We start from the raw sequence: 26,158 nt of genomic DNA, 5'->3' as shown, positions 1-26,158 counted from the left end.
AGTCCAACCCCACGCGAGTGAAGAAACTATCTTGTGTAAGGGGTCTTTGAATCTCGAGTTTTCCCATAAAAACCTAACCCGACTAGACAAAATGATCTCCTGCATAGTAAGTACACATACCAAAAATCCAATGCATATGATTTTCAATATAGACTGCTAATGAACTTGCTCGAATGACCCACACCTCTCTAGCATCAGTGAAACCAAATCCTGATCCTAAGTAACTTAGATATTACTTATCGTCCACCAGTTGGCTAATTATAACCCGGTCAGAAATGTATTCATTGTCTAATTTCAACCTTCGACTCTCTTATTTCCAATCTAATCAATCTTTTGAACATTTTTATTTTATTTTTGATAAAAATGCCAAATTCATTATTAACCTAATTTAATAGAGTAAATATAGGAAACTTACATTCAACCATGATGATTAGATCCTCATGCTACGAATTCCGATGATATGATCCGTTGATTGTGTCGATCTCCGGGAACACTTCTTGATCTGTGAATGTATGCTTCTGATCTGATGAAGGTTTTATAGTTAAATTGATGGAATCACATCCACGATTACTTCTTAGATTGGGAACCTCCCTCTCTCTCTCTCTCTCTCTCTCTCTCTCTCTCTCTCTCTCTCTCTCTCTCTCTCTCTCTCTCCTCCTCCTCCTATCAAGGAAAGGGGTATTTACCAATTAGACTAGAGGTAAAACTCTAAACTCACCATAACTCTAATTATATTTTTCTTAATTATTTAATTAAAGATAATCCAAGCATTATCACTAAACTTCCACTTAACTATGAAAAAACCGATGTTGGTTTTGGATCATTTGAGTCCTTTGGTTCCCCTATATAGTGTGTCTCAAGGATAGGGAAGTTGGTTTTCATACTTAAATGTATCATCTTTCTTTTCAACTAATAAACCGGTAGGGACCAAACTGCTTACCTACAAAAAAAAACTCCACTTAACTAAAACACTAAGTGGATTTACCTTTTAGAAGAAGTTGGCCATCCAATCCAAATATTGGTTCATATGGGTCACACATATTAATGCCAACAAAGATTACAAGTGCAAGATAAATCTGTCGAATTAAAGAAGCTTGTGAAGTAAACCGATGATATAACTAAACATTCTATATATGCAATATTCATCAAATCATTCTCTATACGACCCAAATTTAATTTTCTTTTAATTCAATAATATTCATGAGAGAGAAACTTTTTGACTCAAAATGCTAATCTATGGTGTGGCCCTAAAATCCAATATTTTTCAAATAGTAAGTACGGCCCACTTCATATGATAGTCCAAAGCGTTCATTTGCTGGGACGCGAGGTAAATAGGTTGTGCCCCAAAAATCATTTTCATAGGATGGTCCTTGCTCTCCGATCTACAGAGAAACTGCATGCACATTGTTGTGGCCCAACAAATGAATGGTTTGGATCATATAAGTCTTTGCCACCATAAGCCATATAAAATCTCCTGTTTTGGATATGATGTTACTCTTGCAAACTTTTACTTTTCATATTAAATGAGATAATTTGAAAATGTAAAGATTTTTGTCACACCACCACCGAATATATTTCTTTTGAGTTTGATTGGAATATTTATCTTCTCTACCTTTCTTCAGTGGTTTTCACTTTTAGAGACGTTTCCTCACCGCCCATAGAGAATCAAAGCAAACCCAACTTCTGGATTAGTAAAGATTAATCATGGTTTAGGAGAGCTTTACATCAAGTTTCTCCATAATAAGAAGAGAGCGTCTAGGTAATTTCACAAAACCAAACTTCTGGATTAATAGTAAAGATTAATCTTTTTTTTAAATGACAGAATTGTCATCTATGTAATGATGTAAGGGTATAAACGTTGTAAACAGCTACTGCTGCCGCTAACCTTACTGGTGCTCAATGACTTTTCCATCGGGATGAAATACCAAGGCTGCGGTTATTAGACATTGTAATGGTCAATAAAAACAACCCCTTGCCTCAAATGAAGACAGTAAATCACACGGAGAAAGCCCTTTTTTGGAGGAGGAGAAATTCCTCTCCCACTGTAGCCCCATAGATTTGTTATTGGAATAGTTCTAAAGCCTTGCCTCATCTCAATCCAAATTTCGCAGTCTTCATATTCTTTGTTGCATCTTTGATTTATATGGCCTAACATCTGAGGGCGAGCCTTGGCGCAACAGTAAGGTTGCTGCATTGTGACATGGTGGTCACGGGTTCGAGTCATGAAAAACAGCCTCTCTGCAAAAGCAGGAGTAAGGCTGCGTACATCTAGCTCTCCTCAAAACCCGCAATACCGGGAGCCTCGTGCACTGGGCCGCCCTTTTAACCTCTTCAGGTTTATCAATAGGTACCCAAAACCAATTCAATGTTTGCTTGGGCTTGAGAAATAGGTCTAAGCCCAACTCGAGTAAGCTTAAATTTAGCCTAAGCATCAGGTCAAGGTGTGTCACTTACTAGGACCTTTGGCTTGGCGCAGTCATACTGTCACCCCAACTCAAGAGTGGTTAAATACAAGAAATTAACAATACAATAATCAATTGTTTACAATGTATCAGGTAGCCTCTAATATTAAAACAAGTACTGAATGATCTAGTGTAATTTCAATGTATCATATACATGGATGGTCCCATGATTGATCTGTTCATGTGTGTGGGTCTCACTCTTCATTGTCATCGGGTCCATTCGATCGCCACCAAAACAGTTTTTAAGTAAGAAAAAAACAATAAAAAGATGTCATTTACCCTTTCCTATGAATATTTGGTTGCCACTTCATTTTATACCTTGTCTGCCACCAATTTTCAAAATAATAGCCTTTTGAGCTTCCTCCAGAATAAACATGAATTTTACTTTTACTTTGTTTTTGCTTGTAAAATGACAGCATTTTCCTTTTATTCTACTTCCATTTAATATGCATCCAAAAAGTGATTAAAAACATGTTTTTACTGAGATTAATCTCAGCCCTTCACAAGAAAAGTGAAAAGGCTGATTTGGGCGACTCACTTGGTTACAATAAGAGGTGAAATAACCTCTCATTGCACTAAAATACTTAATCCAGGTTGACAATCTAACAATCCACATACTCCAATGCTTGGGTTGTAATCTCCAGTGTACACATAGCACTAGCATACGATCACAACCATTGATCCAATCTACCACCATGTGCTCACATTAGAAGTTGATATTAGTTATCCGATAATGGCTTACAACCAGAAAAATCAGCAATGATCCGCTCGATGAGCAACGATCACGCGGTTTGAAGGGTTAGGATCAATTTGATCACCTTTATTTCTTGTTTTTCTTTTTTCGCTATGGCCTTGGTTGTCGTAACCGACATATATATAAAAGTGTCTGATTGTATGGCTAGATTTAGGGCTGCAATTTGGGTTGGGTGGTCGGGTTTTACCGTACCCGCATCGACCCATCAACCCGACCTTAAAATAACATGGGTCGGGTTTAGAAATCATGGGTCTTGGGTAGGGTCGGGTTTCAAATTGGAAAACCCTACTCAATCTTAGGTAGGGCAGGGTTAAAAAAAAACCAAAAATCATAAACCCGACCCGTCTCATATGGGTTTACTGTGACTTTCTTAAATATCTCTTGAATAACATAGCAAATTATTTTCCAATATATTGATACAATTGTGTTTTCATTGAGGTGATCATGTATGTTATGTGAAAATGTGGTGTCCTTCTTAAATTTATACACTTTATGACATAAATTTAGAGATTTTTGGTGTTGAGATTTTTTTTTTCTACATTACTTATAAAAGAGCAATGATAGCTACAAGGGTGCCCTTGCATAAAGAGCCACAAACGTGCTCTTGATTGGATCCACGTCATTTGCAGTTACAATTTAAAATCGTTTGAAAAAGTAAAATCAGTTACATTTGATGATGTGGATCCAATCAAGAGCCCTTTTTTAGTTCTTTATACAAGGGCTCTCTTGTAAGGGCTCCCTTGTATCTATCTAAAAAATGAAAACCTGACCCCTAACCCGACCCAACCCGGCGCAAGAAACTATTTTGGGTGGGGTCGGGTTTACGAATCTCGGATTTTCCTCTAAAAAATTAGACCCGACCTGAGTTGCACCCCTAGCGTACATTCATTAACACAAGATTTTATATGGTGTGTGAGACCAAAATGTATTGTTGGCCCACTTCATAAGATGATCCAAACTGTTAATTTGTTGGGCCACCATGTATACAAGCTGCACCCAGTGAATTATCAACAGATCGGAGGGTTAGGGTTAGGATCATCCTACGTAGATGATTCACGGGGTACAACCTATCTATGATGTGGGTCATTTTTTGAACGGTTAGGATCATCCTACTGAGTAAGCCCCACATTACTTTTTGGAAAATACTAGACTTCACGTGCAGACACAGACATATAAAATATCCATTAACACAGAGTAACAGGTAAATCGGAATAAGAAGTGAGAGAAGGGATTTTATTTTTTTCTCAAAACCCTACCGAGGAAGAACCCTAAATCCCCTTTCCTAATCTATCCATTCTTCCCTAAACAGAAGATTAATTTAGATAAATAACCCATATTAGAGCCCTCTCTCTCTCTCTCTCTCTCTCTCTCTCAATGGAGGGTATATTCAACAAGCTCAGAAACCTAGATGCATATCCAAAGGTCAACGAGGATTTCTATAGCCGAACCCTCTCAGGAGGTCTCATCACCATTGTTTCCTCCATAGTCATGATCTTGCTCTTCATATCCGAGCTAAGTAAGCCCTATTCTTTCCCTTTCTATGTAATTCATGATTTGGGTTTTTTGTTTTTTTCTGTTTTAGCCTCTGTTTTCTGTATTTGGGATTTAGGGCAACATAGCTCTTTGACCCATATCTTCGATTTCGCATTGGGTAACATGGGTATCTTTTGTAAGAATTTGTACAATTGCCAGTTTTGTAATCTTGACAGACTAGATAGTAATTACTATTACAAATCGTGTTGTTGGTGTTATTATCTGTTAGAAGGTGTTAGAAGACATAGTGTTACATAGCCTAAGGGCATAGTGGTCATTTGTATGTTCTCTTTATATATATATATATATATATATATATATATATATATATATATATCTATGAGAAAACGGGAGAGTTCTCTACACACTAGCTTAAAATATAGTGCGGGCCCACATTGTTTGGGTGATCCGAGCCATCCATTTTAAAGGCCCTCACATAGATAGGGTGTCTACAAAAAATCAGATCCATAGGATCATCCCAACCCTACGATTTGTGGAGGTAAAATGGATGTCTTTAAACCTTCACAAATTAGTCCATTTTTTGCCTCCACAGTTCGAATGGTTAAGATGATCCTATGGATCTGATTTTTTGTGGACACCCTATCTATGTGAGGGTCTTAAAAATGAATGGTTTGGATCACCCAAATAATGTGGCCCCCACTGTATTTTAAGCTAGTGTGTAGATAACTTATCTACACATGTGTAGGAACCGTTTTCTCTCTCTCTCTCTCTCTCTCTCTCTCTATATATATATATATATATATATATATATATATATATATATCAAAGTAAGGGCAGTGAGCTTAACTTCTTCTTTTTCTCTTCTTCTCATTCTCTAACATGGTATCAAAGCCCTAGGGGTTTTTGTGCCCTAGGGACCATTGGAGAAGCCCTCCTTCTCCTTCTTCTCCTTCTTTTCTCCATTCTCTCCCCAACCCTCCCTCCCTCGCCCATCTTTCTCTCTCGCCCCACCACCCAGCCCCTCTCCCTTGCCCCACATCCTCCCTCACCCCACCTCCTCCCTCGCTCCCACCCAACCCTCGCCCAACCCCTCTCCCTCGCCCCACCTCCTCCCTCCCACCCAATCCCGCTCCCCCGGCCCCTCCTCCTCTTCCTTCTTCCCAACCCCTCTCTCTCTCTCTCCTTCTCCCACACAACTCTCTCTCTTTCTTCCCATTTTTCACCCTCCCTTCTTATACCTCATAAACCCTTAAACCTTTAAACCCTTAGCCCCCCTTCCTAAGTTTCTGACCCTCTTTCTCTCTATGGTCTAAATTTATTTCCCTCTTCTTTTCTTCTTTGTTTGCGACTCCGACCTTTCATCTTCTCCATTTATGCCCTACAGGCCATATTATGTCTTCTTTTTCTCCTCTCATTCGTCGGGGTCGCGTCACATTATCTCGCCAGACATAGTGGTCTCTTTACGCCCTAGAGGCATTCTCCTTTCCATTCTTTCTTGCCTTGCCATCATGTGTTGTGTCTATTTCACCTTCGTTCCTTCTATGGACCCCCCTCCTATAGAAAATCCCTCTCTTGGACAATCCCTTTCCTCTTCATCGGGTGATGCCTCCTTCCTCCCAATGACCACAGTCAAACTTGATGGTTCCAATTACATGAATTGGAAAGTGGCGGTGGAGGTTTATCTCATTGCTAAAAGGAAGGTCTACCCCATACGTTATGACCCTCTTTCGGCTTCGGATCCCACCTATGAGCAGTGGGAGACAGCTGATGCTCGTATCCATAGTTTACTCTTTCAGAGTATGATCCCACAGATTTCAGGGACTATGATGCAGCTTCCGACTGCAAAGAGGATTTGGGATCATACTGCAGTTATGTTTTCTGGCGTGGGTAACCTCTCCCTTATTTGTGCCACATATTCTGAGTGGATGCATCTTCGGCGTGGCGAGACCCCTCTTTCTACATACTATGGCCAGTTCGTCTCTCACTGTCAGCAACTTGATGTTTTCATGCCCTTGACGACAGACTTGGCCATAGCCGCATGACAGCGGGATCAGCTCCGAGTTGTTCAGTTTCTTGAGACCTTGGGCCCCGAGTTTATGTTTTTTCGCCAACAGATTTATGGTTCTGGTACTATGCCTTCCCTCGAGGAAGTCTATCAGTGGGCTCAACAGTGTCTCGGTGCAGCCTCTCTTACTCATGTTGTTTTTTATGGTCCCGCTACAGCGACATATGCTGCAGGAGATCGGTCTGCCCGTGGTGGTGGGATGTTTGGCCGAGGCCGTGGCCGTGATTCTGGTGGCAAGGGGTATAGTGTCCGTCCTCGTCCATATTGTACACATTGCCGGCGCGAGGGCCACCGTGATGAGACTTTTTATGTGCTACATCATGAGCGTTGTCCCCCGCAGTCATCTTATTTTGGGCGATCAACGCACCTTTCAACTCACGACGACTCTGACCCTTTGACATCTTCCTCCGGCTCTAGTCCGGCTGTACCATCTTTCACTCAGGCTGATTATGATGAGCTCCAGCACCTACGCTTGGCCGCCCACCCTCCCAGTGCTGGCTTTGCACAGCCAGGTAGCACCCCTGCCTCTCTTCTCAGTCTCTCGAGCTCCTGGATCATTGATTTGGGAGCCTCGAACCATGTGACAGGTACTTCATCATCACTCAGTTCCTTTAGCCCTCTTTCATCTCAATCTATGACCCTCGCTGATGGCTGCACTACTCTCATTTCTGGTACTGGGAGTACCTGCCCCTATCCTGGTCTTACCCTCTCCCATTTAATATGCATCAAAAAAGTGATTAAAAACATGTTTTTAGTGAGATTAATCTCAGCCCTTCACAAGAAAAGTGAAAGGCTGATTTGGCCGACTCACTTAGTTACAATAAGAGGTGAAATAACCTCTCATTGCACTAAAATACTTAATCCAGGTTGACAATCTAACAATCCACATACTCCAATGCTTGGGTTGTAATCTCCAGTGTACACATAGCACTAGCATACGATCACAACCATTGATCCAATCTACCACCATGTGCTCACATTAGAAGTTGATATAAGTTATCCAATAATGGCTTACAACGAGAAAAATCAGCAATGATCCGCTCGATGAGCAACGATCACAAGATTTGAAGGGTTAGGATCAATTTGATCACGTTTATTTCTTGTTTTTCTTTTTTTGGCTATGGCCTTGGTTGTCGTAACCGACATATATATAAAAGTGCCTCATGCACATAATGGGAGGGAGAACGAGGGTCTCTGATTGTATGGCTAGATTTAGGGCTGCAATTTGGGTCGGGTGGTGGGTTTTACCCGACCCGCATCGACCCATCGACCTGACGTTAAAATAACATGGGTCGGGTTTAGAAATCATGGGTCCTTGGTAGGGTCGGGTTTCAAATTGGAAAACCCGACTCAATCTTGGGTAGGGCTGGGTTTAAAGAAAAAAACCAAAAATCATAAGCCCGACCCGTCTCATATGGGTTTACTGTGACTTTCTTAAATATCTCTTGAATAACATAGCAAATTATTTTCTAATATATCGATACAATTGTTTTCATTGAGGTGATCATGTATGTTATGTGAAAATGTAGTGTCCTTCTTAAATTTATTCACTTCATGACATAAATTTAGAGATTTTTAGTGTGAACGTTTTTTTTTCTACATTATTTATAAAAGAGCAATGATAGATACAAGGGTGCCCTTGCATAAAGGGCCAAAAAAGGGCTCTTGATTGGATCCACGTCATCAAATGTAACTGATTTTACTTTTTCAACCGATTTTAAAATGTAACTTCAACCGATTTTAAAATGTAACTGAAAATTACGTGGATCCAATCAAGAGCCCTTTTTTGGCTCTTTATGCAAGGGCTCCCTTGTATCTATGCTAAAAAATGAAAACCCGACCCCTGACCTGACCCAAGCCAACCCAAGAAACTATCTTGGGTAGGGTCGGGTTTACGAATATTGGGTTTTCCTCTTAAAAATTAAAACCCGACCCGCCCGACCTGAGTTGCACCCCTAGCTTACATTCATTAACACAAGATTTTATATGGTGTGTGAGACCAAAATGTATTGTGGGGCCCACTTCATAAGATGATCCAAACTGTTCATTTGTTGGGCCACCATGTATACAAGCTGCACTCAGTGAATTATCAACAGATCGGAGGGTTAGGGTTAGGATCATCCTACGTAGATGATTCACGGGGTACAACCTATCTATGTTGTGGGTCATATTTTGAACGGTTAAGATCATCCTACTGAGTAAGCCCCACATTACTTTTTGAAAAATACTGGACTTCACGTGCAGACACAGACATATAAAATCTCCATTAACACAGAGTAACAGGTAAATCGGAAAAAGAAATGAGAGAAGGGATTTTATTTTTCTGTCAAAACCCTGCCGAGGAAGAACCCTAAATCCCCTTTCCTAATCTATCCATTCTTCCCTAAACAGAAGATTAATTTAGATTAATAACCCATATTAGAGCCTCTCTCTCTCTCTCTCTCTCTCTCTCTCTCTCTCTCTCAATGGAGGGTATATTCAACAAGCTCAGAAACCTAGATGCATATCCAAAGGTCAACGAGGATTTCTATAGCCGAACCCTCTCAGGAGGTCTCATCACCATTGTTTCCTCCATAGTCATGATCTTGCTCTTCATATCTGAGCTAAGTATGCCCTATTCTTTCCCTTTCTATGTAATTCATGATTTGGGTTTTTTGTTTTTTCTCTGTTTTAGCCTCTGTTTTCTGTATTTGGGATTTAGGGCAACATATCTCTTTGACCCATATCTTCGATTTCGCATTGGGTAACATGGGTATCTTTTGTAAGAATTTGTACAATTACCAATTTTGTAATCTTGAGAGACTAGATTGTACTATTACAAATCGTGTTGTTGGTGTTATTATCATTCAAGAAATTTGATGAAGTCATATAAGATGCCCTCTTGTTGGAAATCTACTTATGATAGTACCATTCATCCTACAGACATAAATTGAGTTCCTTGTGCAAAACGTGGCCGAAGCAAATCCTAGTCGACTTGGCATGACACGGTCGAGTACTCGGTTGACACGGTCTTAAATCGGGAGAGTCAAAGGAGTTTTCATTTACTTTGTAGGGAAAACCGCAGATTTGGACAAGAACGCAGCCAATGTAAAGGGGAATCGACTCGGGGGAGTCAACGATCATGCGGGGGAGTTTTGGAGCAATGCTCGTAATTGTAGTGGACGAGCTTATATGTCTCATAACATTCCCTGCAATCATTTTATGAGTATTTACTTACCTATTTATCATTCACTTGCTTTGTGTCTCCATCCAGTGAAGTTGGTTCGAAAGTTCAACTTTGATCTCAACATGTTTACAACTTTGATCTCAACATACATCGATGTTTCAAAGCTTGTTTCTGAATCAATTACATGTCTATGTCTGCCATTTATGAATTTGGGGTTGGACCATAGTTGCCGGAAATTCCTTGGGCAGGTGGGAAACTCATTTCCCCTAAAAGGTGGGAAACTCATTTCCGAAATGTATGAGAAACATATAAGAAACTTATATGAAACATGTAAGAAACGTATGGAAAACCTGTAGAAACATATGTAAAACGTGTGGGAAATATGTGTGAAACATACGAAAATCATTTTAAAAAAACACACATAAAAAGATTTTGGAATAGATATTAAAAATGAAGACAACAACGTATACCGTAATAAAAACTTAAAGTAAGAAATATCCAAATAGAAATTTGAACCTAACAAAATTTAAATCTACAAAACCATATATTTCATGTATTCCTTATGTTTCGCATGCGTTTTCATTACGCTTCTCTATCGTTTCTGAAACGTTTCTAATGTGTTTCCTAAGACGTTTCTCATATGATTTTTTTATTGTTTTCCCGTTTCTTGTTGCCCCTCTATTTTTTTCTTGTGTTTTCCGTTTCTATTTCCTGTTTCGTTTCCCACCCTGGCAACTATGGGTTGGACAAGGGGTGAAATGGACTCGATGCCGTTTAGCAGGCCCATGGTGAAATTCATAATGACCCATTTGAGTTTTCTCTGGGGCAGCTGTTCAAGTTTGTCCCAGTGCTTTCCTACATTTGCTGTGTCCTAGTGGCTCACTAGACAGGCAAAGTCTAGTGTTCTGAAAAACATTTAAGTTGTGTCCTTTTAGGCTTGCTTGGAGGCTAGTCATTGGAATGGTCCAAGTGGATCTCAGAGGTATGTGGTCCCAAATCAAGGGGTCCTACATGCAAGAGAATATTTCACAGGTACACATGTTGCACATGTGTAGAGAATAAGATATGCATCAAAGGAATGAGGTGGCATGTCACATCTACTTGGAGGAGGTCCCTCCCCTATTTATTTGGAAAGAATTTCTCCTTCCCTGTTTCATAGGAAGAGAGGAGTAAATATCTCCATCTCCTATTTTGGAGAGAGAGAGAGAGAGAGAGAGAGAGAGAGAGAGAGAGAGAGAGAGAGAGAGAGAGAGAGACATACTATTTTTAGTCGATTTGTCTTCTTATAGATTTCCTTGCTTGTTTTCACATCACATTAATAAATGCAGTTTCTATGATTCCTTTTTTTAGCTTCCATTTATTTAATCCATTGACTTTGTGTTTTTCTTTTCATTCTATTCAGGACTATATCTTCACGCAGTTACAGAAACACAGCTCAGAGTAGATACTTCAAGAGGAGAAACACTTCGTATCAATGTATTATCACATCTTCTTACTGTATAAATTCACTATTTAAGAACTCAATTTATGTATTCGGATTCCTTCTGTGCTAGTACTAAGTATTCTGTGTGATTAAGATTTTCCAAGGTTTCACTGGAACCTCTCTAGACAGCTTTTGAATTCTAAAGTAGTTTATCAGAATCCTGATTTTGAGTTTTAATTTTCATGTCCTGATTTTCTCAAGCTTTCCTTTTCTACTTGAAGTTCACCGATGCCATATGTTAGTCCATAGTCTGGACTCAAGAATAACTACTTGAGAGCCCTGTTGAATGTTTATGTGGCTATTTGGGGTACTAAGTATTAACCCATGGTAGTTGTATTTCTACTGTTCCATTTTTTCTGTTTTTGTATTTCTTGTTCTCTTGTAGTGGTCCTCCTCGGCCCACTTTCCTTTTTCTTTAATGATATTTCTCTGCCATTCAAAAAAAAAAAAAAAAGTATTAACCCATGGTAATAGTAAACCATTTACATACAGTGTTGCTTTGGGATGAGTTTAGCTATTTTTTCATATATGAAGTATTTTTTACAGAATGCAATGCGAATTTATTAATGTCCTTCCTCGTCTTTGAAATTGCAGTTCGACGTCACCTTTCCCGCCCTGCCATGCTCCATAGTGAGTCTTGACGCTATGGATATCAGTGGAGAGCAACATTTAGATGTAGTATGTATCACAAAAAGAGTGGCATCTTGTAATTTTATGTTGTGTGCTTACATTGTGAACTTTTTGTTGACTCTGCTGCCCTAATCTTCTTTTTAAATTGATCTGCTTCAACTGTGCCACAGTTTGCTGTTGGTGATTGTTCTATATACTAATCTGCACCTGACGTTCCTTGCAGAGACATGATATAATCAAGAAAAGGATAGATGCTCATGGCAATGTAATTGAGACTAGACCAGATGGCATTGGTTCTCCTAAGGTTAGTAGCATGTTGCCTCTTGTTGCTTTCCTCGTTCACAGTCTTAAATTTCCGAACATGGTCCGGATCCGATCGAATCTCTTTATTCTTGTGTCCTAATCTTTTATATCTATCGTTGTTGCTTTTACATTTTTATTTTGTTTTTGAGCAAGAGGAATGCTAGATTCATAGGCGCCCTTGCAAAATAAGGGGCAAAGGGATCACAAAAAGTGAAAATGAACAGTAGGCACTACAAAAACCCAAACAAACTACAATGGTCACTGGTCACCAACAACTAACAAGTCGCGCGAAATGCCTGCATTGGTCAATTGACTAACATCTCGTTTACTTCTCTCCAAGCATGGCAGGTTTTCACATCTAAAAGCGAAGCCAAATCAAGATCTCGATAAAATGCTCCAAGTCCAACCTCCACCGAAAATAAGACTCTTGGGCAGCCCATTTTATTTTGTTCCTAGAGTTGCCTTCTACCATCAATGATCCATTGACCAACGAAACAGCAAGCTTTAAACGTTGAAGAAGAGCCATCACCTCCACCTCACTGCTGTCCCTGGTCCAAAAATTGTACACGAAAAATCCAATCTCACTGAATCCGGTGGCCTCTCGTCACTCTGCCTATGCCTGGAGGAACCAAAGAGGATCCGTCACAATTGAACTTGAGAGAATTCTCTAATGGAGGAGACCACATATAGCTGATTTCTTCAAAATTTTTTTTTTTTAAAACTGAATTTCTTCAAAATGTTTCTTGCTGATTGCATTGCAATATCCAAAAAAATCTGAAATCCTTGCCGCTGAGAAGCTGTTGAAATCTTTCATACCTCTAGTCCAACTGCCAATGCAACATAGAAATTTCGCCTTACCCTCCTGCACATGACATCTTTTGCCACGAAAAATTCTATTGTTCCGCTCCTTTCAGATTGCCCACCAAGTGGCTACCAAACAAAGCCTCCAAAATATTTTCCCTCTACTAGGAGGGAAATATGCCACCCTAGACTCGATGAAAGCCAACATACATCTAGGCATCATCCAACTCATCCAAATAAGGAGCTGAAGAAGGACAATAGGCAAGTTGGAAAGCAATAACTGATGAAGTCTATCTCCTTAGCTTCCTAGCACAACACACAAAAAACAAGGACACCTGGAGGACACAAATAGACCAAAGCCTATATGTGAGCTACACAAGCTAATTCTGGCATGTAATTACTATATTAAATGACTTGACCAAAAACATCCCATCATAATTAAACTTTCACACATGACGATCTCTATTGGTCCTACAAGCAAAGAAAACAACCTAACACAAATTAAAACCTCTACATCTGTTGAGTTGCAACCTTAGGTGGGCATTTTGTTTTGTTCTGGTGGGTGTTTTGTTTTGATTGGTGGATTTTTTTTAATAGTAAAAAAAAATTAAAATAATAAAATTGTAATTATTTAGAAGAATATAAGAAACCTTTGCATCAACCAAATTTAAGAAATAGACACATTTTAAGAACATATAGGTATGAAATTGGCTCTTAATGAGCTAATATCAAATTCAAGGAAAACCATCAATGACACTCACAATTCATACCAAGTGCTAAATATAAATATTTCATAAATAAATCAAGTCTGAAACTGTTCATAATATTCTCTCAAATCTCTCATCCATCAATCATCTTTCATCTCCTATGGACTCGCGTAAACCTAATCATCGCACTTAATCGATTGGTGTCCGTCATTATCACTACCAGCAGGCCCAGGTCCACCACAATGTCCTTGTCTCCCTCGTCTGTTCCACTTGTTGCCATCCTAAATCATCCATGGTGAAAATAGCATGTTCATCAATCAAAATATCAAGGTTGTCTAGCTGATAGGGCCACCAGTGGTTGATGTATTCCTCAATATATCCTTATTAAAAAATAATAGAAGTTTTAATTAGTTTAACTTTAAAGTAAAGTCGTGAAACAGGTGAACATTAATTACAAGCATTATATTAAAAATTATGCCCATCTCCAAACTTCAAGGTATATAGTAGGCAAACATCAGATTATCCAATTTTTGGTGCTCCAATTAACTCCTTTGTTAGTCGAGTGGATATGCTTGAAAGTACACTGATTCCTTTCGCATCATGTTGGCCAAGTATCCTAGTTGCAAAGCTTTGAAATTCTAGGACGTCATTACCAAACTGAGGCCAACATGCAGCTGTATTGATAAAGCTCTCATAGTCTGTATTGCATCATTAAATTTTCAAATGAAGTGAACTTTAAAACATAGCATAATATATAAATGAATCAACTTACCTTGATCTAGATTCTATTTCGGTTGCAGATTTTCTAGATATGCCGAAGTAACCTGAGTGATGATATTCCGAGTTCTTCGTCTGGTATCAATTTGCTAATGCAACCACTTGACCTTGGGTGACCTTCATTATGCCTGGAGAAGGTGGGGGCGTGTGAAGTTGGTTGTCCCATCTTCTATCAGTAACTCTCTAGGTCGGCATACAATGACTTATTCTTTGACTTCTCCCTTTCTGTTTCCTTGGCCTTATCTATGGCCTAATCAAATAACCCATCGATGGTTTGTTTTGCAAACTACCAAGTGAAATGCTCTGACTAAGGGATCACCAATGCTAAGAATGAATTTGCATTTTGACTAGAAAGAATCATCCAACAATGTTTTAATAATTTACTGGCGAAGTTGATGTTTAGCATGCCTACTAGAGAATACTCATCAGATACAAATATCTGATTCAGAGCTTACCTGTGCACCATAAGACTGTATGCTCAAGAAGCTTGTCGCAAGTGTCGTCGAAGTATGATGACACCAATCTTTCCTTCTAACAATCCTATTCCTGATGAGGTGCAACGACGCTCTGTAGCTATAGATAAATCAGTTTATCATCTGAGCTCTCTCTGTTGTGTTAGCAATAATTGGCAACACAGCTGGCTTAACCAAAATTTCTAGCATAAATTCAAACAATGGGCTGCACATGGGGTCCAATAGAAAGTTCCACATTTCACCTCTAATTTCGTCCATGCAGCTTTTTAACTGGGCTCACTGTCTATTGGTTACCAATTGTACAATGTTGCTTAGACCCAATTATGTAACGATTGTATAAAAATGGCAAATAAGACATTGGCATTCTTCAGTATGCCAGATGCATCCACATATATAATAAAATCAATCCTTTTGGGAAACCAAGAAGTTAGTCAACAAATGTTATTTTGTGTCCGTCTAACCATCAGTCATAACGATACAGCGAATGAATTTCCATGAGTTTTTTTACCTCGCTAAATACTGAGGTATCTCATGCACTCTTTGGAAAGAGGGTTCCCTATACCCATGTGCTACCGCATTAATTGCATCAAACATTGGTTATCAGTATGGAGAATTGACGAAATTGAAAGCGATATTGGCGCTATTGCAGAGCATGCCATTCCGGAAATCTTGACATCTGTGTCGCTCTTTGATCTTTCTTGTGGCTAATATCCTATCTTGCATTTGATGGCATTATTAAACAGATGTATTATTTGAATCAAATCCAATCCCCACCAAATCTAATGGTTTCTTCATTTTGTATGCCTAGAGTTTTCCAGTTGACCAGTATTTGGTACTGATTTACCTAATGATTGGCCAATCTCAGTTGGGAACTCCTGTCCAACTTATTAGTTGGCCTTTTTCCCTTCTTATTTGTTACACAATGCTAAGAAATCCCTATGTCCTTTTCTTAAATATGATATTATTAATGTGTGAAAGCACTAGCAATATTGTTTATGTCTAATGGAGAGAGTAGGCTCTTATCAATTATTTTCTTAAATTAGCAGAATTATTTCTAGTTTGATTTATCATTTCTTACATTCTATTGTAGTTATGTAATGCTAAAATACTCTATTTGTGAAATTCTGTATAATGCAGCTGTACATTTGGTTTTTGTTGTTGTCTTATTTTTTTGCATTAGCTGATAAGTCATCTTTCTGTTTTGTACAGATTGATAAACCATTACAGAGACATGGTGGAAGGCTTGAACACAATGAAACATACTGTGGTTCTTGCTATGGTGCTGAAGCTGTAAGTTTTTTTCCGTGCTGCTTGAGAACTTGTGTTAATCTTCTAAGAAACAACTAGCAAGTAGGCCCCATTTGATAGTTAACTTGTGTTTAACTCTTGATAACATTTGATAGTTAACTTGCATTTAACTCTTGATGACTCCTCTTTGGTAGAATTCGCACTAAAAGCCATAGTTCCCAAAGTGGCAGGTGAGTATGAGAAGCTAGTAAGTGGAAGTGGGAAGTGGGGGGTCTATAACAAAGAAAATGCAGTAAGTGAAAGGTAGTAAGGAAAGTACACAGAGGGAAGTGAATGAGTGGGAACCGTCATCGGAAATCAACATGGATCATGTAATATGCCTTATTGGAAGCAAATAAGGAACATATAAAAAGAGAGTTATATTAGGTTATGGAGGAAGGCTTAATATAGTTAGGGTTAAAAGTAGTAAAAAGGGCTTCACAACTGATTAGAATTGCAGGTTTTAGAGATTTCTAGTTTTACAAGCTTGATATTTTATTCAGGTTTAAAGTTTTACAAGTTTTAGAGTTTATAGTTTTACAGGCTTGATATTTTATTCATTTAGATTTAATATTAAGTTTATGGAGAAAGATTCTCATAAGTTTTATTTGAAACTTAAGATGGATTTTTATACTTTTAAATACACACCTGTGGCATTATCATAAGCAAGAAGAATTTCACTTCCAAAGAGAGATTTCGACCAAACTGAGGAGCTTCCTTAACTATGCTAAAAAGTAAAAACACCATGTTTAATTCTAAAATTGTTCCTTGACTTTTCCATGACTCCAGGTCTCTCATCTTTTGAATTCCATGTTTGTTTATGTTTTTTGTTTGTTCTTTTGTTAGTATTTGGACGGAATTATCAAGTCACCTAGTTTATACTCATCTGGTATTACAATTGGCATCTGAATACATGTCAGATTCAATGCTAAAGGTGATCCATTGTTAACAATTTTCTCAAAGCTTACAATCGTGAGGAATGACACTTTGTCGACTATCTCCTTGGTAGAATGCATTTTGGGCCAAAGAGAAGAGTTGGATGAAGGAGTGTTAGCAGCATGCTAATCAAAGTAGAGGAGGCTGGATTATTAGAAGGGTTGGAATTAAGAGAATTGGGGTCAATCACATCTCCAATTCGCGGACGATACCATCATCTTTTGCAGAGCGAACCAGATCCCCTTTCATGATTTGCATATCATTCTGAGAGGGTTCGAAGTGGTATCTGGAGTTCAGGCTGAAAGTGGACTTGGGAAAAAGTCTCCTAGCAAGTTGCAACATTGATAGATCCCTTCTTCAAATCTTCACCAAAACTTTAGGTTGCTTGACCTCATCTTTGCTGATTACTGACCTCGTGTTGCCTATAGCTTTGGGCATTTCGGCGGCTAATTTATGAAATCCGATAGTGGAGAGAATGGGAAAGAAGCTAGCATGGTGGAAAAAGTCGTTTATCTCTCTAGGGGAGCACATTGCTCTCATCAAAGCTACCCTCTCTAATATGTTGGTATTTTGTTTTTGTTTTTGAATGGTTTAATCTTTTGGTATATTTCATGTCAATGTTCATGATCCCGACATTGGTGGCATAGAAAATAGAAAAACTATGAAGAGAAATTTTGTGGGAAGGCAAAGAGGGAGGAAAGAAAACAAAAACATTTGGTTAAATGGGATCAGGTTTTCTTACCAAAGGGCGAATGAGGCTTAGGATTGGTAGCACAATCAGAAGAAACTGAGCACTCTTGGCAATTTATAGCTTTGGTGCTTGGAAGAAGAGGATGCCCTATGGAAAAAAGCCATTGAAAGAAAATATGGGAAATCAAGGGATGGGTGGGAGGCGGGTAGTCTAGGTAGAGGTCGCAGCTCGGCGAGTCTATTAGTCCTATTCACAAAAGTTTGTCCCAAGGGATTAGATTTAGAGTGGGAGACGAGAAGAGAGTGGGGTTTTGGAATGATAGATGGATAGACCATTGTCACACGCCTATCTGAGTCTATAGGATTGCAAAAAAATAAAGAAGTCAAGGTCTTTGACAGTTATCGAAGGGTAGGGGAGTTAGTGGTTTGGGTTTTAGAGTTCTGTAAAAATATCAAAGACCTTGAAATTGTTCGTTTCGCTAACCTTTTGTTTAGCTTGCAGGAAACCTTCATATCTATGGATAATCCAGACCGGAAAATCTGGACCCCCGACCCACGGGGCTGTTTTACGTTTAGATCTTTCTTTCGCTTCTGGGTTTGCCTGCAATGACGTCTTTCCCTTGGCAAAAGATTTGGAGACCACTCACACTTCTGAGAGTTCAAGCATTTGGGTGGCTGGCTGTGCTCAACAAAATCAATACTATGGATAGGCTCCAGAGACGTAGGATTTAATCGGTGAACAGGTGTTGTCTTTGCGAAGAGGAGGGAGTTCTCCCGTTATTTCATTCATTGCAAAGTTTCTTCCTTCATTTGGAGTCAGGTATTCGAATGATATGGTATTCAGTGAGATTTACCAAACTCGGTTAGAAATTTGATTTTTAAAGGCATCCTGGAGGTTTCATATCCATGCGGGCGAGTCTCTGACATCTCACCCCATGGCTGTCTTGTGGGGAATCTGGTTTGAAAGAAACAGCCGGATCTTCGAAGATAGAGCTTCCAACCCTAGATTTTTGTGTTTGGAAAGTCAAGTTCTCAATCACTTCTTGGGCTATTCCATAGGCGTCTTCTTGAGAAATTGGAAAACGATGCTAAAGTTTTCCCTTCAGCGATTTAAAGTGATCGCCAAATAGAAACCACCCTGGGGAATGCTTCAAAACTCAACATAGACAGGTGCTCTATTGGTAACCTTGACAAGGAAGGCCTAAGAGGCGTATTTAGGGACTCCGAGGGCAACATCATCTACTCCTTTGCAGGCCCAGTAGGCCTAACAGTTGTTGAAGTGGAGGTCAGTTCTCTTCAAAGAGGCATTAGCATCTTTCTCAATCAAATGAATGGATTTCTAGGTATTGAATGTGACTCTTCTAACTCTTTTTCATGGGCATCGAGCAAAAGAGAGGGCACGTGGAGACCAGGCCAATTCATAGACTAGATTAAAGAGATGTGCAAAGATAAGCCTTTCTCCTTTTCTCTTATTTCTAGAAATGCTAACGAATTCGTAGATCGTCTGGCCAAATTGGGAGCACTTAGACATTCCTTGTATTTGGGGTCATCCTTGCCCCTGAAGTGCACTTGCAATCTTGTTTTTATTAGGGAAATGATAAATGCGCCCCATTCCATTACTTTGGACACCCAGCTGCACTGCATCTATGACTGCAAAGTGGCTGATGCACATCACATGGGAAGGAATGCAGGGACCTGACTGGCATTATACACTGCAGCTGGGTGTCCCAAGTAATGGAAAGGGGCACATTTATCATTTATCAAGCGAGAAGTAATTCAGGAAACCCAAAATGCTAATTCAATATTTGTCTCAAAACATGGGTTTTTTTTTAAAAGAGAATAATTGACCTGGTGTTTATGGACTTCTCCCTGTCCTTTTGGTCTTTATGATATATGGTCTTAATGCTCCTATGCTAGGCATATTTCGAGTATGTTTTTTATGGTAGCAACCATGATATTCTTAATGCCATTCAAAAAAAAAAAAAAAACATGTTCTTAATGTCATAAGGTGGTATAGTTATGTCTCTCCTTCTCGGAATCTTAACCATATTTTTTATGACCCACTGCTGGATTCCGTGTATGTATCTCTCATGCGCTTGGGAAAGTGAATTAGGTGGCTGATGGCTTTGTGAATCCTGGTTGGGGAGGATTGGTTTCTTAGTGTTAAGGGATATCTAGTGACGCAGTGGACTTCAGAAGAGCAATAGAGAGAATTGATACTCCATGCCGAACTTTAGATCGATGCCATAATAGTGGAGAACTATGACGAAATAGGTATGCATCACATAGCAAAACACAACAAAAGTACTTAAACCGTAATTTGTTTCTAGCACCTTTAATTACATATATTTGTGATGTTGGCCTACGATTGACACCATGTGTTTGTAAAAGCCTTCGCACTTCAAAGTCCGGTAAGTAGTTGTATGCTATTTCCTATCTCGTCTATTTTGATTGCTTTAAACTCTGTACCTCACTTTGCTTTCCACTTCTTAAAGAAGAAACCAGTAACTTATTTGTGTGTTCTTTATTTGTATTGTCTCTGAGTTCCTTCCTTTTGCAGTCTGATGAAGACTGCTGTAACTCTTGTGAAGAAGTTCGTGAAGCATATCGAAAGAAAGGTTGGGGGATGTCCAATCCTGATCTAATTGACCAGGTTTTTATCTGGATGAAACCCATTATTTTCGTTTCATATTTTGTTCATAAGGCACTCAATATAAAAATCTGATCTCACTTTATTGTAGCTGCTTTATGTATGCATTTCGTCTTGATTTCAAGATTTGTTCCACGTCAAGGTTTCATATGGGACACACAAATTTCTTACATGAATAGTGATTGGTTTCAAAATGAATGCTAGTGCTTAATTGTTTTCTTGTTGGGATCTAAGTGTCTATGGACTGGAAACAAGGTGCTCTTCTTGGAGATCATATCTGTAGCCACCTATTTTACGAGTTTGTATTTCAACAAGTTCTCTAAACATCATTTTGACTCCATATGATCTTTCAAAGGGAACTTATGTTGGATGTTTACTGCAGATTAGTTATGCCGCTAGTTGTTGGAACAGACCCTAAGAAAAGTGTTCAGATATGTCTTGATGTGCATTTCAATATGATGTATCTATTGCTACTAGCACAGATTTAGACTTTTTGTTTATGCATTTTTGTTATTTTTGTATGTTACTGTTATTTCGAATTTTTTTTTCTTATTTACCAAAGAAAAACTCTCTGGAGGAGGTCTGTCTTCCAAAAAGTCAATACTATAATACTCAATTGTCAGAGGGGGAAGTGCGGGCGAGAAGCGATGCGGGAAGCGAGTGGTTTAGAAAAGAGAAAATATGGGAAGCGTGTATTTGAAACATAAGATGAGGTTTTAAGTTTTAAATACTTTCTTTATTTCAAATATGCTTCTTGAGCATTATCAAATTGAGAAATAATCTTAGGAAAATTTAACCACCTAAATGAGAAGCATACTCTTAATTAAGAGGAAGCGTATAGGAAGCGTGTGGGAAGAGCACTTCCCCTAGATTTGGGAAGCTAGAGGAACTTAGAAGCATGCTTTTGGGGAAGCAAGCTTCCCTTCTAAAAGAGTTAAAACAAAAATGAACACCACAAAAAATATACCACATTCAGATATACAGGAAGTGAGGGAAGATGACGCTACCCCAGTGAGCTGAGAAATGCATGACTTTTTTCCATCTTATGAATCAACTATTTGGCACGTTCATACTGCACTCAAAGAGCACATGTGCCACTAAGTTAGCCTCACAACATTGCAGCTTCAGCCGCACAGCACTATCTACACATGCAAATTGCACAAATCACGTGTAATAGATAAGGAACTGGAGGCAATCCTTCCTTGGCAATGAAACGCTTTATTCATAATACACAAGCCAGTTACAGTGCATGTGGAAATTACTGGGTGAGGGATTCAAATGATCCTACGATTCAACGCGCACGCCGTTGAAATATATGCTATGGTCTATAGGACTATCAACAGGTAGTTGGACGGAATGGCACTTACACTTGGCCTTGTGGACCCTTATTTTGACAAATGCATTACATGGTAAACATATTTCCGACATCATTCTACAGAGTTTGTGAAAATGTTAAGCACAACATCTATATCTTTCAATATGAGTAGCTCTTTTGCTTCAATTTGTGCTACCATGGGAAATAATGTGATAGGCCTTGTTATTTTTGTAATGATGTGTTTTAAATTTGTAATAGATACATATGGATGTGATTCTAACTCCACTTTTAATATTTTAGTGCAAAAGAGAGGGTTTCCTCCAAAGAATTAAAGATGAAGAAGGTGAAGGATGCAATATCTATGGGTTCTTGGAAGTTAATAAGGTAGCTGGAAATTTTCATTTTGCCCCTGGGAAAAGCTTTCAACAGTCAAATGTTCACGTGCATGATTTGCTGGCATTTCAGAAGGATAGTTTTAATGTAAGATCAATTTTTCATACATAAAACTTCTAGTGTAAAAGAAATGCTTAAAATTTTCATTTTAGTAAAGTTGAAAATTTTCATCTCCTTGTTGCCCATCAATTTGCTCTTATATCCGACGATAACCATTGTTTAAAATCCACTTTTAATGGTTCCAGATTAGCCACAAAATTAATAGATTAGCTTTTGGAGAATATTTCCCAGGTGTCGTCAATCCTCTTGATGGGTAATGTCTCTCATCCTTTTGAAATGTTCAATCATTTGAAATTTGAAATCATTATTTGAATGTCCTCTTTCTCTATCAATTGAGTTCAAATGGAATTTGACATGCATTTGACTGCCGAAATTTTTAGGGTGCAGTGGATGCAACAAACACAATATGGGATGTATCAATATTTCATCAAGGTTATTCTTCACAAGACAATTTTTCTTTATTGCTATACCTCCCTTAAGTTCTCGTGGAAGCTGGGTCATTTGGCCTTTTCAGTGGATCTATTTAGCCATCCACTAATTAAGAATCTAAGAGTTGACTTATCTTTTATTTGGTTTTGCTGGTTTTCAGGTAGTTCCTACTGTCTACACTGACATAAATGGGCACACAATCCAGTCAAATCAGGTGCAACTAACACATCTAAGTCGTTATTCTCTGCTTTCCATTATTTTATGATCACCACTTAATATGTTCAAGTGCTGGTTTTTCCAGTTCTCTGTAACAGAGCATTTTACGGGTGGTTCACTTGGTCGTGTTCAGTCTCTTCCTGGAGTATTTTTCTTTTATGACCTTTCTCCAATTAAGGTGAGGAATTCTCATTCTAACCCCAAATATTTGAAGTCTGGTCATAAATTCTTGCTTGTACTGCTCTTCAATTGGTGAATGTTATATGTTAATTAACATTCATAGCAGAGCTAACAACTATTTGTTAGCTCTGGTTATTATAGTAGTTATTCTTTCCATACCTTTCTGAACTGATAAAGTGATAATAAACCGGTTTATTTGATTCTCACATGCTACAACTCTAAATCAGCACGTGAAATATTGATCAAGTGATCCTGATTACCTTTCATCGACTTTAGTGGACTTCTTTCATCCTAGAGGAATGTGTTTTGCAGGTAACTTTCACTGAGGAACATGTGCCATTCTTACACTTCCTGACAAACGTTTGTGCTATAGTTGGAGGTAGGTATTCTTTCCACCTTTTTCGTATTTTTTCTGGATCCTTCAATCTAAATATTGTGCTTCCTTTTCGATGCCATGTACTAGGAATTTCTTGGAAAGTTGGATCGGGTTAAATCATTAAAATTTAGTGTTCCGTATTATCCTTATGCACTTAACTCAGACACTAGCAATTTCTTAGAAATTCATTAGGATTTTCATTGTTAGTGTTGAAAATTTTGGAAGTTCTGCATGAAGCCATCATTTACAGACTTTGCTCATTTAAAATTCAAGACGTTTTTTTGCCGTTTCTAGAAAATATGAGATGGCTTTGTCATTTGATTCAACCTAGAGACATCTCAACATTTAAAGATTTTTGAGTTTCAAGCTTGGGGCATTGTGCCCTGGTCTCGATAATCTTGTTGGGTTTCTTAATTTTGACTGAATTTTCTACAACTTTTGCCTATGTTCAGGTGTTTTTACAGTGTCTGGAATATTAGATTCGTTCGTATACCATGGCCAAAGGGCGATCAAGAAGAAGATGGAAATCGGAAAATTTAGCTGATGGTCAACTTTGCATGGTGCTCTTCTAGTTGACAATTGAATGGCTATCTGCAAAAGGGTTGGTGAGATTGGAAGGGAAGGACAAGATGGAATTGACTTGAGAGATGGAGTAGATTTCTAAAAGGATTGGTGGCTTCATGTTCACTACTAATGAAATAAGTTTAAGCAATTAATGAGGCTAGTTTTTCTTTTTGTTAATCTACCCTTTTCACAGTTTCCAGTTATTGTAATCTATCGTCGGTTATTGCCCATCAATTTTAAGCTTTAATGAAAGAAGTGAACCTTAGCTAGATTTGTGGGTATTTTGCATGTTGAGGGAAAAGAATAAAACAATAAAGAGATGGTGGGTTTCCTATAGACACATCCAAATTTTCTTATCTTTGGAGATAAGAAAGCAAGCAAAAGGGAGTGACATTGGGTCCTTTTCAGAGTAAGCAAAACCTCATAGAGGAGATTCCAAACCCTTCTCATCTTTCATGGTTTTAGAATGGAAAGAAAAATCCCAAGTGGGAATGGACGATATAGCTGCATGCTGGTGGGACCCTGCTGACTGTTAGCTGATTTGGGTCTGATTGCTGACTAAGTGCTGGGTCCCACATCTGACAATCGATTGCAGACGAATGGTTAGTATGCAATTTTTCACTTTTTTTTGTCTTAACTAATGATAAACTCTAATTTTCACCTTTGGGAAAAGTTGATACTTCAATATCCCAATCCGGGCCTTCCCACACCTTTCACCATCATAGTAAGTTAGTAATTAGGGGATTTGCTAGGCAATTTTGTGGAAAGCCAATCTGCAGATTGGATCACTTTTGCAGGAGAGATCAGCCACACATGCTCACTTTTTAGCAGATTTTGTCTTATTCATTTAATTCATCTGAGATTAGGTTATCTCCTGTAAAAGTGAGTCGCCAAATGGCTTTCAGCGAAATTGGATAGCAAATCCCTAGTAACTATACAACAAAACAGTTTTTCGTGACAGACAGTTTTCCCACCATCTGTTACCTGGTTTGCTCAATGCCATCTTGTATTTGTTACCTGGCGATCCGATTCCATGCCCAATTATAAAACTTTCATATTTTCACCTTTTGCCTTTTCACCTCCCATGAATTTAGGATTTTAGAAAGATTTGAATGTTTTCCTAAATAAAAGTAGGCCACATTTGGATACCTCATGCTTTTGTATTTGGATTTGAGTTTTGGATACAAATTACATCAATCATCCTCATGAGAGAGGAGGTGTCGGGGTCTTGCTGCTGCTGCAACAAGGTCGAGGAGCGGGATGGTGAAGGTAATTGCCACAAATATTGATTTCCAAATAATGTCCTTGCAGAACAGATTTGAAAATTTAACTTTTTTTTCACTGTTGTAGCTGATTTGAAAATCTAAGGATCTGATCTAGTTCCAAATCTCAACTGCAAATGCGAGAAATCGAAATCTAAATCTTGTGGTATCCAAACATGACCTTTTAGTGACAATGCAAGATCATTTTGGACCCAAATCTTCTCCTTACAGTCATTTGAAAGATCACACACAATTGCTAAAGTTTATCGATTCAATTGCGCAGCTCGAATCTTCTTCTTCTTTTTTTCAAAAAAATAAAATAAAATCTTGAATTACCGTGTCGAGTGAAAGAGTCAGTCACGAGTGCCATTATCAAAATATAGCTCTGGATATAAGTTCTTTTTTTTTTCATTGCTTTTCGAAACGAAACTCTTTTCCTTAATTGTAGAGCTATATACTCATGTTAGGTTGTCAATAAGGTTTTGGAATTCTTGTGATAGCAGGTTCACAGAATACTAAGAGTGCCATCAAAATTTATTTTTTCCCTTATTTACTAGCATTTTATCACCCTCAACCCACTCATGCCCTCCCAAGTCTCTCCCACCCTTTTGAAAAAACCACAGTAGAAACTTGTATTCCATGGAGAGAAAAAATCATGGTTTGCTGAAACATGGCCAATATTTTA

The 26,158-nt window shown here is 38.5% G+C and overlaps 1 protein-coding gene across 2 annotated transcripts; it reads left to right on the top strand.

Moving 5' to 3' along the window:
• The first annotated feature begins 4,410 nt into the window (after positions 1-4,410).
• LOC143857690 (uncharacterized) lies at positions 4,411-24,423 on the top strand. 2 transcript variants are annotated; one of them, XM_077368124.1, is made up of 13 exons: positions 4,411-4,732; positions 11,344-11,417; positions 12,019-12,102; positions 12,278-12,358; positions 16,325-16,405; positions 20,589-20,681; positions 22,294-22,473; positions 22,632-22,699; positions 22,827-22,878; positions 23,036-23,089; positions 23,177-23,269; positions 23,584-23,650; positions 24,100-24,423. In XM_077368124.1, exons 1-13 carry the CDS (start codon positions 4,591-4,593, stop codon positions 24,189-24,191), a joined length of 1,161 nt encoding a protein of 386 aa, XP_077224239.1. In that variant the 5' UTR covers positions 4,411-4,590; the 3' UTR covers positions 24,192-24,423. The 2 variants fall into 2 exon arrangements, with proteins under 2 accessions (XP_077224239.1, XP_077224240.1); XM_077368125.1 differs by lacking the exon at positions 4,411-4,732 and adding an exon at positions 9,053-9,382.
• The last annotated feature ends 1,735 nt before the right edge of the window (positions 24,424-26,158 follow it).

The sequence above is a fragment of the Tasmannia lanceolata genome, unplaced genomic scaffold (genome assembly GCF_043159265.1).
Source record: "Tasmannia lanceolata isolate RefF3 unplaced genomic scaffold, GAP_Taslan_0.1 ptg000025l, whole genome shotgun sequence".
In the NCBI taxonomy this organism is placed as follows: Eukaryota; Viridiplantae; Streptophyta; class Magnoliopsida; order Canellales; family Winteraceae; genus Tasmannia; species Tasmannia lanceolata.
Note: the sequence above shows the minus strand (reverse complement) of the source record. Positions and strands in the feature narration are given on the sequence as shown.